This window comes from Scyliorhinus torazame, chromosome 7 (assembly GCF_047496885.1).
Source record: "Scyliorhinus torazame isolate Kashiwa2021f chromosome 7, sScyTor2.1, whole genome shotgun sequence".
In the NCBI taxonomy this organism is placed as follows: domain Eukaryota; kingdom Metazoa; phylum Chordata; class Chondrichthyes; order Carcharhiniformes; family Scyliorhinidae; genus Scyliorhinus; species Scyliorhinus torazame.
The window spans coordinates 118,460,903-118,478,982 of record NC_092713.1 but is presented as its reverse complement, the minus strand read 5'-3'; the positions used below and the strand labels follow the sequence as shown (position 1 = coordinate 118,478,982).

At 44.1% G+C, this 18,080-nt stretch overlaps 1 protein-coding gene across 4 annotated transcripts in view; it reads left to right on the top strand.

Moving 5' to 3' along the window:
• Positions 1-12,775, top strand: part of cdc14ab (cell division cycle 14Ab) — a 333,919-nt gene extending 321,144 nt beyond the window's left edge. For all 4 annotated transcript variants that reach the window (XM_072511378.1, XM_072511377.1, XM_072511373.1 and 1 more), the window contains one exon: positions 12,039-12,775. In XM_072511378.1, the coding sequence (XP_072367479.1) occupies positions 12,039-12,098 (60 nt within the window). In that variant the 3' untranslated portion in view covers positions 12,099-12,775. The remainder of the gene's footprint in view (positions 1-12,038) is intronic.
• Positions 12,776-18,080: the final 5,305 nt, after the last annotated feature.

Genomic DNA, 18,080 nt, shown 5'->3' with positions numbered 1-18,080 from the left:
ATTGCTACAAGAATTTTAGATATAAACCTGCAATCATATAGTACAACATATTGGTGCGCAGAAGTCCAATTTTGAAAACCAGTTCAGTAATGATAGCCTAATTACATCTTGGTCATGAATTCAGTCATCAGCTATATGTGTAATGGTTAACTAAATCAGTTTGATTTTGCAGAGAGAAAACATTATTGCTGGGCTTTTCTACATAGGAAATTCTTATAAGCTATAGATCTCCCATTTTATTGCTCATGTTGATGGATTCAGAATGTAGACTTATCTAATAATAGATGAAGCAGTTCACAACCACAGTGAAATTAAAGGCAAAAATGTCAAGCTCATATTGGTGTATCGAGGCAGATTATGTCTGATAAAGTAATGATTTTTTTTTTTAAAGAATGTGATTTGAGTTAGTTGGAAGTAACATGGCAAATATTTGACTTTGAGAATAAAAATTGTCATAATCCTCTTGGAATACATTATTTTTCGCAATTTATGGCATTCGAAATTTGAGTTGTAAATTAGAAACATGGGAATGTACAAGCCTGGAAATGAACCCTTAAGCCATTTGGCTGGCCCCAGGCTTCAGAATACGTAGTTTGCTACCATAAGCCTCAACTACTTCTCATCAGATGTCCATCTAGCCCTTCCTTAAACTTGCTGATCTCATTGGCTTCCTGATTAGCTCATGTCAAATATTGACCACGATCTGTTTGAAATAATTGTATTTGAACGTCCATCGTCTGAAATCATTCTGTGCCTCTTAGTCATGGTTCAGGTCAGGTGAAGCATCTTACAGCATTCAACTTGCCAATACCCTTAAGGCTCTTAGTATCTCAATTAAGACTCCTTTTGGTCTTCTAATGGAAATAAATTCCGCTTCTGTAATCTCACCTTGCAAGGAGGTCTTGTGGCGCAGTGGGTAGCATCCCTGTCTCATAATAAGAAACTCTGGGTTCAAGCGCAGGAGCTGATGAGCAAAGAAAGTGTGTTCACCACATGGCCAAACAGTTGTATCAACTTGTAGACACTTGCAACATACACCAGTGGCAAGTATGAGTGGGTCATGATCATCCATGTATTGGAAAGGAAATTGCAGACTCCACCATCACTATTCATAGCACCAGACTACAACATGCAGATAAAAGTGCATGTTGCCACAGTGACTCCGACTCCTTGGGTAGAGGTGGGGGTGTGGGGGGGGGGGGGGGGGGGTTGAGGTTGGCTCAGTTGCCTGGTTGACTAGTGTGGATCAGATCATAGAATTTACAGTGCAGAAGGAGGCCATTTGGCCCATCGAGTTTGCACCAGCCCTTGGAAATAGCACCCTACTTAAGCCCATGCCTCCACCCTATCCCTGTAACCCAACAACCCCACCTAACCTTTGGACACTAAGGGGCAATTTAGCATAGCCAATCCACCTAAACTGCACATCTTTGGACTGTGGGAGGAAACTAGAGCAACCGTAGGAAACCCACGCAAGACATGGGGAGAAAGTGCAAACTCCACACAGTCACCCGAGGCCGGAATTGAACCTGGGACCTTTGTTGCTAACTTTTGCCTTTGTTTAATTGCTGTTTTATCACCTTTGCTCTTGAGTCGCCAGGTATCTTTATGATACCGCCACGTGGTTCAAGTCCGAGTACTGATCAATAATCCAATACACTGCTTAGTAAGATTTAAATCAAAGCACATTTATTATACACAGTAATCACTAATCATGTACAAATTCTACGTCTAAGCTACTTCTACAGCTAACAGGCCAATACTTAACTTGGAACTGGCCCACCAGGTCAGGGAAACGAATGGCCTTTCGTTCGGGTTCTGAGCCTGCGGGATTCGAAGTTGGTACAGATTGGTAGCTAGGAGTGCCTATCTCGTAGCGAGCGTTGAAGTAAGACTTACTGGATATCGGCGGAGGCTGAACCGGTCACTGTCAAGGGTTGGTTCTCGTTGCTGAGTGACCCGGTCAAGAAGAACGATTTGAACTTGGGCTTAATTCTTACAGTCCCCAGGGGCTTCCCGCCTTTGGGGCGGACCCTGTACCTGGTTCCAAGTGATTGGACTTTGTCCCAATCACTTGGTTCGATTTTCTCCAATGCTGGAGCGGTTCCCTGATCGATGGGCGGTCCTGAGGTGGTCATTTACCTCCTTTTATGTAGGCTTCTGCTGGCGCCAAAGAGTTTGGTTTTGCTTTATGTGTCTAAATGTTGCTCATTGTTCCTGGGGATTGCTCAATAGTATGCAGATGGCTGGTGTTTTGTTATGCTGATGGTTGCTGGTATCGATCTTGTCTGGACTTTCCAGAGGTAAATACACAGTCAACCTGCAGCTGCTCGTTTGTGTCCTGTTGGCTGACTTTCCCATCAGCCTTTGCTGTTCGCCATTTTAAATCGGGAGTTAGCCATTTTAACTGGCTACACCTTGGAGCTGTGTGGCAGCAGTACTAACCACTGTGCCACCCCTAAATTGATGCCAACAGCAATGGGGTTTGATCCCCATTCCAGTGGTGGAGCTCGGATTGCCATCGGACAGAGAACTGGAGAAGAAGAAGAATCTCCCCTTGTAGTTCAAATATCTGATGCTTTTTGCACCTTTTTTTAGTGCCTTGGTGTGTTTCCTGCACTATCGTGACTAGAACTGCACACAACTCTGACTGGGATGTAACAATGTGTGTATAAGTGTAGTATCTAATCCTGTGATGCACATCCCATTCCATGTGCCATATAATCCTAGGACTGATTTGCCTTATCCACCACCTTTGCAATTGTGAAAATGGTTCATGACCTGCCCACTCCTATCCAAAAATCCATTTCCTGTGCTCTCACATGGAATAACTCTGTTCTAAATCTAGGTTTAGTTATTTGCTTTCTTGTTTTTATCATAATTCACTTCTTTCAAGTTTAAACCCTTTAAATTGCTTTAATTAAACCAGAACTCTTAATGCCAATAATATCATCTTGGTCACCAACATAGAACTCCCAAGATTATCTAAATTATGTTTGCCTCCTCATATTCATCTGCATAAAGAATTACTCCATAATTAGCATTACTGCTGTCACCTCCTCCTTTAGTCTACACATTAATTTGCTGTAGATTCCCTATTCCCAACATGGTTATCTGATTCAATTATATGCATTCTAGTTTTAAATTTTCCGTAACAACTTGCCTTGATATAGCACCTTTAATGTAGCAAAATGTCCAAGGTATCAGGAACACAGTTAAATATCGACAGAGCCATAGAGGAGATATTTAAACAGGTGACCAAAAGGTTGGTTTTGAGAAGTGTCTTAAGAAAAGAAGCCAGGAAGTTCAGGGAGGAAATTACAGAATTTGGGGCATAAGACATTTGTAGATGGAGATTTGTGGATTTGTTGAAGGAGATAGCTACAGAAAAAAGGCAAGATGTGGAAGATTTTGAACACCTGGATGAGAATTTAGATTTGAAATCTTGCTATTCTGAGACCCAATGTGGATCAAAGTGGTGATGATTGCACATAGATATGTGCAGGTTAGGATACAGACATTAGAATTTTGGATTAAATTAAGTTTTTGGATGTTAAAAGCTGGACTGATGGGGTGAAGCAGGGTGGAGATGGGCCAAATTACAGAGGAGGAGGTAAGCTGTCATGGTGATAGAAAGGGTATGGGGTCAGAAGCTTAACTAGGTGTCAAATAAGATATTGAGGTTGTAAATAGTCTGGTGCTGACTGAGATGGTGGCCAGGGAAAAAGAATGGAATTAACTATTGATTGGAGGAACTCTTTAGATTCTACATATATTGGAGAGGTTGTCATATTTGTGCAGTCTCTCCACAACCTTTGCTATTAACACTAGTTCCAGCCATTAATATTGCTGTCATAGATCATAGAATTTACAGTGCAGAAGTAGGCCATTCGGCCCATTGAGTCTGCACCAGCTCTTGGAAAGAGCACCCTACCCAAGGTCCACACCTCCACCCTATCCCCATAACCCATTAACCCCACCCAACACTAAGGGCAATTTTGGACACTATGGGCAATTTAGCATAGCCAATCCACCTAACCCGCACATTTTTGGACTGTGGGAGGAAACCGGAGCACCCGGAGGAAACCCACGCACACACGGGGAGGATGTGCAGACTCCGCACAGACAGTGACCCAAGCCGGAATCGAACTTGGGACCCTGGAGCTGTGAAGCAATTTTGCTATCCACAATGCTACCGTGCTGTCTAATTCCATAAATCCATGTGCAAATCATGATACCAATTGCATCCTTTTCTATCTATCCTTCCCAATCCCTCTGCAACTTTTAACTAAGTTAACCACATCATCCACCAAAACCTCATCAGGCTGTGTGGAACTGTACTTGCCTAGTTCCATTATAATAATAATCGCTTATTGTCACAAGTAGGCTGCAATGAAGTTACTGTGAAAAGCCCCTAGTCACCACATTCCGGCACCTGTTCGGGGAGGCCAGTACGGCAATGGTACACCTCTGTAATTTGTATTCATCTAGTCATTGTGAGAGAATCATCTGCAATACCTTCTCATATCATCCCCACTATCATGCTGTTACCTAGAGTCCCATAAGGATGTACCAGCGGTTCCCTCCAATACTCAACCATGTGCTGCCCCTTGTTAACATAATTAGGAATATATAGTGGCAGGTTCCGCGTGCACTTCGACACCCAACTCTACCTCACCACCAGCTCCGCCCTTTGACAGTGTCTGATTTGTCACTCAACCCTTTGGTGTCTGATTTGTCACTAGCTTTTACAGGATGTTCAGAAAATTCCTTCAACCTAATATTAAGAGCGAGCCACTGTCCTTGATTCAAACTTTGTTACCTAGCTACTGACTCCATCTGGCAAGTCTGAGACTGAACCAGTGTTCACAACCATTGCTGTCATATTTTATCTCATGACCACATAATCTCTAAGTAAGATCGCTTACTTCCATTCCTGTAATATTACTCTATCAACTCCCCTGCCCTCATATCTGCTCCTAAAACCATCGTCCATGCCCTTGTTACCTCAAGACTTGATGTTCCAATGCTCTCCTTATCAACCTCCACCCTCCGTAAATTTCAGTTCATCGAACATTCTGCTGCCTGAATCCTAATGTACCGCCAAGTCCCATTCACCTGTCTCTTGTGTGCTTGCTAACCTATTACTTGACCTCTCTATGTTACATCCTGCACCCCTCTGTGATCTCTGCTCCTCCAATTCTGGCCTTTTGCACAGCCCCAATTTTCAATTTCATCACCAGTGGCAGCCCTGCCTTCAGCTGCCTTTCTTCCCTAAACACCTTATCCTGACCTCCCCTATAAGAAGCTTCTTAAAACCTATCCATTTGATCAAGCTTCTGATGGCTCTTTACATGGTGTTGTATTAAGTAGTTTGATAATGTTCACTTGAAGTGCTTGGAATGATTTTCTATCTTTGAGGCTGCATAAATGCCAGTTATTGATCCGCATGGTAATTCTCTTTATTGTCTTTGCAATTTTTCAGGCCTAACCCTACGTAACCCCTTTCAACACTGTGTCAGTATATTGATCAGAACTACCTTCCCCTCCAAAGGAGTTCACTTGCTACTCAGATTTATCAAAATTACAGATCATTCTGACTGCTCCAGTAATGTGTGTTTCCTGGTCCATTCAAATTTTGGCTCCAGGTGGCCGTTCCTTCCTGTTCTCTTCCTAAATTATTGTATTATCCTGGATACTGATCTGGAATACCGTTGTTGTACATGGTATTTCAGACTAAAGTACTGTGTTTGAGTTTTCCAATCGTGTGCTTAAGACACTCTGCCCTTTGGCATCTGATGCATACACTAGTCTCTGATTATCTTGTGGAGACCTATATTGTGCACTCCATCCCCATTTTGAGCAATTATTCCACCTTTGTTCCCAAAACTATTTATTTATTTTCAGTTAAGTGCATATCTACTTGTCCAAATGTTGAGAAATTCTTTGTCAAGGACTACACAATTAAAATTAACTTGCAAATATCTGAACGCGGTTAAAAAGGCCCTTGACGCTTCATACTGAACTTTTAAAATGATGAATTGATGACTATGAACACAATTTGACTCAACATGAAATAACAGATTCCTGATTCCAACAGCATTTGAATGGGTTGTGCCGGACCAGATTCTGCTCACAGCTCAGAACAAAGAACAAAGAAAAGTACAGCACAGGAACAGGCCCTTCGGCCCTCCAAGCCTGTGCCGACCATGCTGCCCGTCTAAACTAAAATTTTCTGCACGTCCGGGGTCCGTATCCCTCTATTTATGTATTTGACAAGATGCCCCTTAAACGTCACTATCGTCCCTGCTTCCACCACCTCCTCCGGCAGCGAGTTCCAGGCACCCACTACCCACTGTGTAAAAAAAAAAAAAAAAAAACTTGCCTCTTTCATCTCCTTTAAACCTTGTCCCTCGCACCTTATACCTATGCCCCCTAATAATTGACCCCTCTACCCTGGGAAAAAGCCTGCCTATCCACTCTGTCTATGCCCCTCGTACTTTTGTAGCCCTTTATCAGGTCGCCCCTCAACCTCCGTCGTTCCAGTGTGAACAACCCGAGTTTATTCAACCATAATGGGTAAACTGGACCAGATGAATCACATACAAATATGAAGTCTTAAGATTATTATGTTTTGGGTCTGTGTCTTTCATTTCAGGTAAGATTGAACGAGTACTTTTTTTCTGTATTTACAAATGAGAGGGGCCATATTGTTGGAGAGGACAGTGTGAAACAGACTGGTAAGCTCGAGGAAATACTTGTTAGGAAGGAAGATGTGTTGGGCATTTTGAAAAACTTTAGGATAGACAAGTCCCCCGGGCCTGACAGGATTTTTCCAAGGATTCTATGGGAAGCAAGAGATGAAATTGCAGAGCCGTTGGCAATGATCTTTTCGTCCTCACTGTCAACAGGGGTGGTACCAGGGGATTGGAGAGTGGTGAATGCCATGCCCCTGTTCAAAAAAGGGACTAGGGATAACCCTGGGAATTACAGGCCAGTTAGTCTTACTTCGGTGGTAGGCAAAGTAATGGAAAGGGTACTGAAGGATAGGATTTCTGAGCATCTGGAAAGACACTGCTTGATTAGGGATAGTCAGCACGGATTTGTGAGGAGTAGGTATTGCCTTACAAGTCTTATTGAATTCTTTGAGGAGGTGACCAAGCATGTGGATGAAGGTAAAGCAGTGGATGTAGTGTACATGGATTTTAGTAAGGCATTTGATAAGGTTCCCCATTGTAGGCTTATGCAGAAAGTAAGGAGGCATGGGATAGTGGGAAATTTGGCAAGTTGGATAACGAACTGGCTAACCGATAGAAGTCAGAGAGTGGTGGTGGATGGCAAATATTCAGCCTGGAGCCCAGTTACCAGTGGTGTACCGCAGGGATCAGTTCTAGGTCCTCTGCTGTTTGTGATTTTCATTAATGACTTGGATGAGGGAGTTGAAGGGTGGGTCAGTAAATTTGCAGACGATACGAAGATTGGTGGAGTTGTGGATAGTGAGGAGGGCTGTTGTCGGCTGCAAAGAGACATAGATAGGATGCAGAGCTGGGCTGAGAAGTAGCAGATGGAGTTTAACCCTGAAAAGTGTGAGGTTGTCCATTTTGGAAGGACAAATATGAATGCGGAATACAGGGTTAACGGTAGAGTTCTTGGCAATGTGGAGGAGCAGAGAGATCTTGGGGTCTATGTTCATACATCTTTGAAAGTTGCCACTCAAGTGGATAGAGCTGTGAAGAAGGCCTATGGTGTGCTAGCGTTCATTAACAGGGATTGAATTTAAGAGCCGTGAGGTGATGATGCAGCTGTACAAAACTTTGGTAAGGCCACATTTGGAGTACTGTGTACAGTTCTGGTCGCCTCATTTTAGAAAGGATGTGGAAGCTTTGGAAAAGGTGCAAAGGAGATTTACCAGGATGTTGCCTGGAATGGAGAGTAGGTCTTAAGAGTAAAGGTTGAGGGTGCTAGGCCTTTTCTCATTAGAAGGATGAGGGGCGACTTGATAGAGGTTTATAAGATGATCAGGGGAATAGATAGAGTAGACAGTCAGAGACTTTTTCCCCAGGCGGAACAAACCATTACAAGCCTTGATAAATTGCCCTTAGTGGCCAAAATTGCCCTTAGTGTTGGGTGGAGGTGTTGACCTTGGGTGGGGTGCTCTTTCCAAGAGCCGGTGCAGACTCAATGGGCCGAATGGCCTTCTGCACTGTAAATTCTATGATAATTATGATTAATCTAGGACAAACGTTCGGCACAACATCGTGGGGCGAAGGGACTGTTCTGTGCTGTATTTTTCCATGTTTTATGGAGAAATGATGGGGGTCATGAGACCTATTCTGAATTCTGCTAACTAGACGTTTGGGTGAGGGGGTCCATTTGCTTTACTGGGAAGAAGGTGCAAGATATTCACACCTGTAAACATTGGCTAGAGTGGCTGTGCTGTCTCTTTATACCAGGGAGGTGTTGGACATGTTCGGTTTTGTAAACAGTTATACTTTAATCTGTCCAAAAGACCATAAGACATAGGAGCGGAAGTAAGGCCATTCAGCCCATCGAGTCCACTCCACCATTCAATCGGCTGATTTCAACTCCATTTACCCGCTCTCTCTCCATAGCCCTTAATTCCTCGAGAAATCAAGAATTTATCAACTTCTGTCTTAAAGACACTCGACGTCCCGGCCTCCACCACCCATTGTGGCAATGAATTCCACAGACCCACTACTCTCTGGCTGAAGAAATTTCTCCTCATCTCTGTTCTAAAGTGACTCCCTTTTATTCTAAGGTTGTGCCCCCGGGTCCTAGTCTCCCCTGCTAATGGAAACAAACATTCAATTCCAACATGGAATGGAGTTAGGGAGTCTAGAGGGAAGCTAATTAGCATTTCTACCTGGATACAAGGCCCATATGTTTCACATTGCCAGCTAATTTAGGAGGGATGTCATTTACGGTAGCGAGGGATAGGTTTAGGTACTTGGGGATTCAGGTAGCGAGGGAATGGACAGGGCTCCATAAGTGGAACTTAACCAAGCTGGTTGAGGAGGCCAGGGAGGATCTTAAGAGGTGGGATACACTGCCCTTAATGTTGGTGGGGAGGGGCCAAGTGGTGAAAATGAATATTCTGCCACGGTTCTCGTTTATATTTCAGGCTCGCCCGATCTTTATACCAAAGGCCTTTTTTCAGAAAGTAGACACAATCATCTCTGACTTTGTATGGACGGGGAAGGTGCCGAGGGTGGGGAGGACCCTGCTGCAGAGGCAGCAGGGGGGGTTGGCGTTGCCAAACTTGCTTCATTATTATTGGGCGGCGAATGTGGACAAGCTGCGGCTGTGGTGAGAAAGATAAGGGGTAGAGTGGGTTAGGTTGGAGGGGGAATCTTGTATGGGGTCTATGGTGACGGCAGCATTGCCAATGGCTTCACGTAGGTATTCAGGGAGCCCAGTGGTGCAGACCATGGTGAAGATATGGAATCAGCTGAGGAGGCATTTTAGGGTGGAAGAGATGTCGGTGCTAACGCTGCTGTGTGAGAATCATAGGTTAGAGCTGGGGGGGATGGACAGTGTATACAGGAGGGGAGTGAAGTGGGGCTGGTCAAGGTGAGGGATTTGTATTTGGAGGAAGGATTCACCAGTCTGGAGGAGCTAAGGGAGAGGGTAGAGCTTCCGAGGGGTAGTGAGTTCAGGTATCTACAGGTTAGGGACTTTGCACGAAAGATCTGGAAGGGGTTCCCTAGATTGCCGGGATACACGCTGCTGGAGCGACTGCTGCTTCCGGATGTGGAAGTGGAGGGAAGAATTGGGGATATATATAAGTGGCTGGGGGAGCAGGTGGTGAAGATCAAGGAGAAATGGGAAGCGGAGTTGGGAATGGAGATCAATTGGGGAGTATGGAGTGAGGCACTACGAAGGGTAAACGGGACCTCCTGTTGTGCAAGGATGAGCCTGATACAGTTTAAGTTGGTGCACAGGGTTCATGTGACTCGGGCGAGAATGAGTGGATTCTTTCAGGGGGTAGCAGATGAGTGTGAGAGGTGTGGGCGGGGGCCAGCGAATCATGCGCACATGTTTTGGGGTTGTGAAAAATTGGGCGGGAGTGTTCGCGGTCTTAGTCAGGATAGTGGAGGAGGGAGTGGACCCGGACCCTTTGGTGGCGATATTTGGGGTTTCAGAGAAGCCGGAGCTCATGGAGAGGTGGAAGGCCGATGTCTCGGCCTTCTCCTCTCTGATTGCACGGCGACAAATTTTGCTGGAGTGGTGGTTGGCACCAGCATGGTTGGGTGACCTGTATGACTTCCTGTGGTTAAAGAAGTTAAAGTATGAGTTGAGGGGCTCAGCAGGGGAGTTTGAGAAAAGGTGGGGGATGTTTGTGACCGTGTTTGAGGAGCTGTTCGTCGCGGGGGGGTGGGGGGGGGGGTGAAAAAGGAGAAAAATCTGTACAAACTGTATAGTTGATTGTTGGGAAGAATGTTTCCCGGGGTGTTTATTTGTTTATTTGCTGTAACCTACTTTGATACAAGTTTGAATAAAATGCATTTTTTTTTTTTAATGTTTCACATTGCCATGGAAGGGAAGATTCCATAGGAAGCCATTGTAGGATCAGGTTATAGGTTTTCCTAACAAATCACTCAACCTCATCGTCAAGGTCAGTCAGGGAAATAGAGACAGCAAATCTCTATTGTTCACCACACAAAATGTGGGTGGGATCTTGCATTTGGATTGAAGGGATGATGTCGTGAGGGTTCAAATTAAGCTGGAAGATTCACCTAGCTTTGGTTAGAGGGAGGGATCTCCAGAGAATTCTACACTGGTAAGTCAGTTTGAGGTTTCGAAGTTATCTGCCTGGAAAGGAACTAAGAATCACTTTAGATTGGTGCCCAGTGAATTAAGTGTCTACTTAAAGGACAGAATTCAAGTACAATTGTAGGAGATTTTATGTTGTTTTGAGTGTTGGGGGGGGAGAATCTTTTTGGAATAAGTTGCCTGCTGAAAGTGATTAGTCAATGTTTTTCAGTGTGTTACAATAAACGTCTTGTAACCTGAAATCTTGCGGTGCAATCCTTTCAGCCATTCACTGGAAGTCGGAATTTCTTTTTACATGTTATGCATCTCTATTGTACGATAGAGACAGAACGGTTAGTAATGTTCATACCCTTGATCGAGCCCAACCATGAATATCCATGCTCTTTCAGAGGCTCGGTGCAGACTCGGTGAGCCAAATGGCCTCCTACTGCACAGTAGCGATTCTATGTTTGAAGTGCTTGGTTGAACACACAACCAAATTCGCTGGCATCTTTAAAAAATATTTTGGCATTTGGGCGACAAGGTTAGCATTGCTGCCTCATGGTGCTGAGGACCCTGGTTTGATCCCAGCTCTGAATCACTGTCCGTGTGGAGTTTGCACATTCTCCCTGTGTCTGCGTGGGTCACACCCCCACAACCCAAAGATGTGCAGGGTAGGTGGATTGGTCACGCTAAATTGCCCCTTAATTAAAAAAAATATTTGAAAATACTCCGGTGTTTGAAAGCAGTGTTTAGTTGGGTAAGCCACGACTTCCCGTAATTCGAAGATTTTTTTTTCTCATCTGGTTGGTTGATTTTGAGATAATTCTATGTTTACTTTCTGTACAAGAATATAATCCTTTTATTGGTAATGTCTGGGAGCGAAGTCTGAAGATGGGGTGTTCGCTGACACTGTTAAGTGGATTCTGATACACATGAAGGTCTAACTTAAAAATGACCCGTTGCTGTGGCCAGAATCTAACGGGAACCAATAGTCTTCATGCTGGGTTCTGGTATCGAGTTTCAGAGTTCCAGCTCGCATTAGTGTGGTTTGGGACTGCACTGCAACCAATGACTGTTTCATATGTTTGCGCCCGGCTAATTCACAAGTTACACCACAAGGACATTTACCATTGCGATATTATAATAAGTGGATGGAATGGGACCGTCTTGCTCGACAGTATGACTCGGTCCTGGAGATGATGCATTATTTATCTGCAAAGTGCCATTTCCTGCCTGGAATTATTTATTTGCTTGTCTTTCAGGTGGAACCTGAACCACTCCATGGAGGATGGTGCCACCAGCAAAGAGAACACCACTTTTGATGACACCAACCCGGTAACTGATGGAACAAGAAATGGAATAAGGCAAAAACTAGCTTCCTGCCTTCTCACGCCTGGGCAGATGAGGTGAATGCACACTGATTTTTGTCTTGTTAAACATTTCGCCAGACATGTTACAAGAAACAACTTCTGATCTTGTGGGATATTTTACTCCTCGGGAAAGTTGCACAAATGGCATAATCTCCTGTTTTAACTCCACGCCGGACATCACGGGAATGTCTAGATTCCTGAACAGTGTGGTAACTCACAGTAACTGCGGCTTTCTTTAGAGCAAGTTCAACTGCTCCAATAAAACCTTGTGCTGCCTTGGAAAAGCAACTCCCAACTCTATATTCTACTCTTCAGCATTCATTCAAATCAGCCCAGAGTGAAGAACCAGCGTGCAAATGTGGTGGGGTTACCTCTACGCGAGTGCATCCTAATCAACCTCTTGACTCAAAACCATTTTTGTTTGAAGCGACTCACAACAGCATGACCGAGAATGCTCGACGGGCAGCACTATTATTTATCAAAATTATTACCCCAATGGGGTTGGGAGAAAAAGATAACCCGCAAAAGTTCACAGCTAAAACTTCAGGTATCTGGACAATTGCAGCGCCTGGTTAGTGAAGTGTCCTTCATGTAATTCCTGTAACCAAATAAATACGGCTTATTTGGAATTGTCCTTGCCAATATTTACACCTCATACACCATTGCTCAAAGGTAGAGCGGCGGGTCATTTCTCAGTACTGTTTGTGGCGCCTTGCTGTGCCCAAAGTTCGACGCCCCCTCTCCCGGGAGACTACATTTGGTTGCTACAGTCCTGTTAATAGACTTTCCTGCTCGAAAACGCGTTGGGGTTCCCCACGACCACTACTTTGCCCTGTCCTGGTCTCACTCTCCTGGCCTTGAGTTTTTGAGACAGCACTAACTCCTGCAGCACTGTTAACAATATCTGCGCGTGTGTAGGAAGTGCTCCCCCTGGTGCCGGGGCTCAAATAAACGCAACCAAGAACATCAATTTGGGCATGACCTTACTTAAAATGTAAATTCCTGCCTTTGTTTGCTGGAGGTTCACGTGTTAGGTAAACACGAATGGAATGCTGACCAGCGATTCCATTATTTTACATGATGTGGAGATGCCGGCGTTGGACTGGGGTGGGCACAGTAAGAAGTCTTACAACCTTGTGGTGCTGTTTGATTCAGTGGCAAATCAATTTAAACAGATTACATTTCGTAAGAAAAATATTGCTTGGAAGATAATAATTTGAATGCGGTATGAAAGCAAAGGGACCTTGGGACTACAAATTTACAAAGCACTAAAAGTAGCCAGGCAGGTTAATAAACAAGGCAAATCAAGCACAAGGACTTACTTGTAAGGGGATGGACTTGAAGAGCAGAGACCTATATTAATTTATAATTAGGCCACACTCGGATGGCTGTGTACAATTCTGATCACAATATTATCTTTTAAAAGCATATAGAGACACTGAAGAGAGAGAAAAAAGATTTACACGGATGATACTAGATTAGGGGTATGGCTATCATGAAAAGATGAACACGCCAGATCTCTTTTCCCTCGATCATCCTAATAAGGATCTTATAAAATTATGAAAGGTTTTCATAGAGTAAATACCGAGAGACTTCTGGCTTGTGGGGAAGAGGAAAACTCGACGCCATCAGGAAAGGATCGTCACGAAGAAATCAACGAGGGAACTCAGAAGAAATGTCTTTACTAGCGAGCGGTGAAAATGTGGACGCGCTGCCACATGGGATAGTTGAGGCGAGTAGTATAAATGCATTCAAGGGGAAACTAGATAAGCTTCTGAGGAAGAGGGGAATCTGGGGTAAAGTTGATAGAGTTTAGATAAGGAAGAGAGAGGCTCGAGTAGCACATGAACAGTACCATGGACTGGTTGGGCCGAATATCCTCTTTCCTTGTAGTATAACCTGTGTAACATCTTGAACCATGACTTGGCATGTCACCCTGATCCTCGGTGCCGTGAGACAGCAGTGCTAACCACTGCGCCACCGTGCCGCTCTACCTGCGCAGTGCTGACCTTGCTCTATGACACTGAGTTCTACTCTGTCCATCACTGTAGAATCACTGCCACTCCCTAGCTGCTGAAGACTTTTTTCAGAGTCTCATGTTTCTCAGCAGCAAGCAGACAAGTTCCTTTTGGGTAAGATTTGCCTCGTGCCCCATGCGTCCTTCAGTAATTAAATTGGGGATGATTTGGCCCTGAGAAATGAGAATGGGTTTCTCCAGCTACTGGGGACATTTTATTTACTTACAAACTTCACATTCAGATCAGAAAGGGCACACACCGCCTTTTGAAAGGAGAAATCTGCTCCTGGGGAATGCTCCTGGGCAGAGAGTGGCTGCTGTCTATTTAAAAACACTATAACTGGGGCTCGCTCATTTCACCAACTTCACAAAGGCCACTCCGAACTCAAAATGAAAACTTCGGCGGCTATTGCCTCCGTGGCCGTTACAAAGAGTTCGAAAACAGGGATTGTCAAATAATCCAAATTAATGATCGGCTGCCCTTCGATCTTGGCGTTAGATCTGCAGCCCAAAGCCCAGAGGAAAATGGGTAATGGTTTGAAGATTCCCTCCCGGATAACACTGTTTCCCATAGAACACGCTCGCTTATCTTGGAGGATGCAGAGAGTCCAAAATTGTGTTCCTCCATCTCTGTATGAGTGTGTGATATCAGGTTATTTTGGTCTGGACAGTGCAAAGCCAGAACAGTGGCCGTTGCCCAGGAATGACCAGCTCTGCCAAACAGTAGAGAACATAAAAACATGGTGGGGTAGAGGGGGAGATGTTTGGCCCAATTCAAGGAGTGAGGTCTTGGAGGTTTGGGTTGGTGAAGTGAGTAAAAAAAAACACGGGGCTGTTTAGGAGAGCTCCTACTAATCAATGGCAATGTCTTCTGATAAAACTAAGATGAATTCATCTGATTGTAGAGGTTTTATAAACTTATTTTGCTTGTTCCTTTTGCATGAACGTGATGTTTTTGATGTCTACCTTGGCCTACATGACGTCTGCATCAAAAGGAGTTTTTCTGATGAAGGCGGCCTGATCAAGCATTTTCCAATCCAGGTTAACCTCTGGTCATATATGAGGCGATTGGGGAATGCAAACACGCGGATTTACAAGGATATACATTGATATAAGTCGGCTGTAAAAATACAACCAATTTGAAGAGATTTCCAAATAGCACCAAAGTGATGGCCAACTTAGCCGTTACCTTTGATGGTATAGCTTTTTAACTTTAACCATTTATTTGGCTTACCAAAGAATGGACTGAGACCCAGCCATCTGGACAAGAAGCCCATTCCTCCCACATTACCAAATGCACATGATCTCCCAAAGGAACGTTCCCACTCTGCCCATCCACACCATCCGGGAGATTTCCTTAATTATCTAACTGACCTCACATCATCCATTCTTCCTCTTATGTCCTTACCTTAATGGTACAACTAAGCCAACGTGGTGAAGGTCTTCCTATTTTTGTCAGTATTCACTTTTCTTCATTAAATTGGGATTAATATTTCTTGAATGACCCATGTCATTTTAGTCCAAAAATCACACTGCTCGCTCGGTTAGGTCGACCTTGTTCAGTTTCCTACGGAGAGTTGAAATTGTGCATTGGAGGATTCCGCTCAATGGCTGCATTCAGAGTTTCCAGCGAAATTCTTTTGCAAGAAAGCTTAGCTGGAAATGTTTGTCATGGCAACTCAGTCAGATTAAATAAATGAACCGAAAGGGTTCTAGTCGGGCGCGAGAGATGGGGTGGGGGAGTTTCTGGGAACATGTGCAGAAACATGTGCAGAAAAGGAATGACCTTCAGACCTTCAGCTGTCTAATGTGACACTATGATTAGTATCTCCTAACCTTTAGCGATTTTTAAAACAATCTCGTTCAATCAGCAGCATTGACTACTATAAACATTATCATGATGTGAAAGAGGTACTGCAGACGAGAGTTGGAATGATTAAGATATACAATGTACCAGTGGCGACAGTGAAGGATCTGCAACTAAGCTTCACATTTTATTTTTAAACATCTATTTGATTTCTGATTTTAATAAATTGAAAGAGACATTGCGAGCGAGGCATTGATTTTATAGACTGAAAATGTAATTTAATTGAATGTATTTTATAATTAGTCTGCCAAAGTCAGCGGTTCTCCTGCTGATTAATCTAAATTTATCAAAATGTGAAAGATCTTATTAATTATTTTGCGTCAGACTGACATTCAGGTGACACCTGTGTCTCAATAATTTCAAAGTTGTTTGTAACAATGTTGCTTATTCTATTTACATCCAATCTTTAACCCTTTGCATAGCCTTCTAAAAAAAAGAATGAAATCAAAAATAAACTACCAGGAAAATGTGTCAGAAACAACACAGGGCCCAACGATGAATATGGGAACATAGGGAAATATATTTCTCAGTTACATACTTTCTATTCTGTTAATGATCCATTTTTCGAAGTTGATACCTAAATGTAACCAGGAAAGACGTAACAATCTGAGACTCAAAGAATCATCATAGAATTTACAGTGCAGAAGGAGGCCATTCAGCCCATCGAGTCTGCACCAGCCCTTGGAAAGAGCACCCTACTTAAGCCACCCTATCCCCATAACCCAGTAATGCCACCTAACCTTTTGGACACTAAGGGGCAATTTATCAAAACCGATCCACCTAACCCGCACATCTTTGGACTGTGGGAGGAAACCGGAGCACCCGAAGGAAACCCACCAGGCACGGGGAGAATGTGCAAACTCCACACAGACATCCGAGGCCAGAATTGAACCCGGGACCCTGGAGCACTGTGCCACCCAAAAAATATATTTCAGGTTTTTTTAAATTGATGGAATTTAAATTTCACAAGCTGCCCTGGTGGTATTTGAACCAGAGCATTAGTTTGGGTCTCGAGATCACTAGTCCTGTGACATTACCCAATGCCAATGTCAGCCCCTACTGCCGATAGTAAGTAGAATTTGAACAATGTCTTTTGGGATAATTAAAATTGGTAACGTCAGAACATTTATTTTCCGATTTTAACTCAGTCCAAGTAGATGGGGTTTGAATGAGTTGAAAATGCGACCACAGCAGTTTATAGTTACATTTCTACAATAATGGCTGGAAACATCGCAATGAAAACTTGTGAACAACCACCAGCTCATGGCCCTGCTTGTGATCGCAGCAAACACTCGGCAGCTAAAAATAAAATGTTTATCTCAAAACAACGGACAATTATTATTTTTAGCATCATCCTTGTTGGATTACACTGGTGGCGTTGCCGTTGAAGAGACCTGGTGAAAGACTGCCATCGTTACTTGAGCAGAAAAGAGTGGAGAGACTGATGGAGAGAGACTGGTGGATGGACAGGTGGAGGACTGTTCAGGAGACTGGTGGAGATCTGGTGGAGGGACTGGTGGAGAGATTAGTGGAGATCTGGTGGAGGGTCTGGTGGAGAGATTAGTGGAGAGATTGGTGGAGGGTCTGGTGGAGAGATTGGTGGAGAGATTGGTGGAGAGATTGGTTGAGAGACTGGTGGAGAGATTGGTGGAGAGATTGGTGGAGGGACTGGTGGAGAGATTGGTGGAGAGATTGGTGGAGACATTGGTTGAGAGACTGGTGGAGAGATTGGTGGAGAGATTGGTGGATGGACTGGTGGAGAGATTGGTGGAGATCTGGTGGAGATCTAGTGGAGATACTGGTGGAGAGATTGGTGGAGAGATTGGTGGAGATCTGGTGGAGGGACTGGTGGAGAGATTGGTGGAGAGATTGGTGGAGAGATTGGTTGAGAGACTGGTGGAGAGATTGGTGGAGAGATTGGTGGAGAGATTGGTTGAGAGACTGGTGGAGAGATTGGTGCAGAGATTGGTGGAGGGACTGGTGGAGAGATTGGTGGAGAGATTGGTTGAGAGACTGGTGGAGAGATTGGTGGAGAGATTGGTGGAGGGAC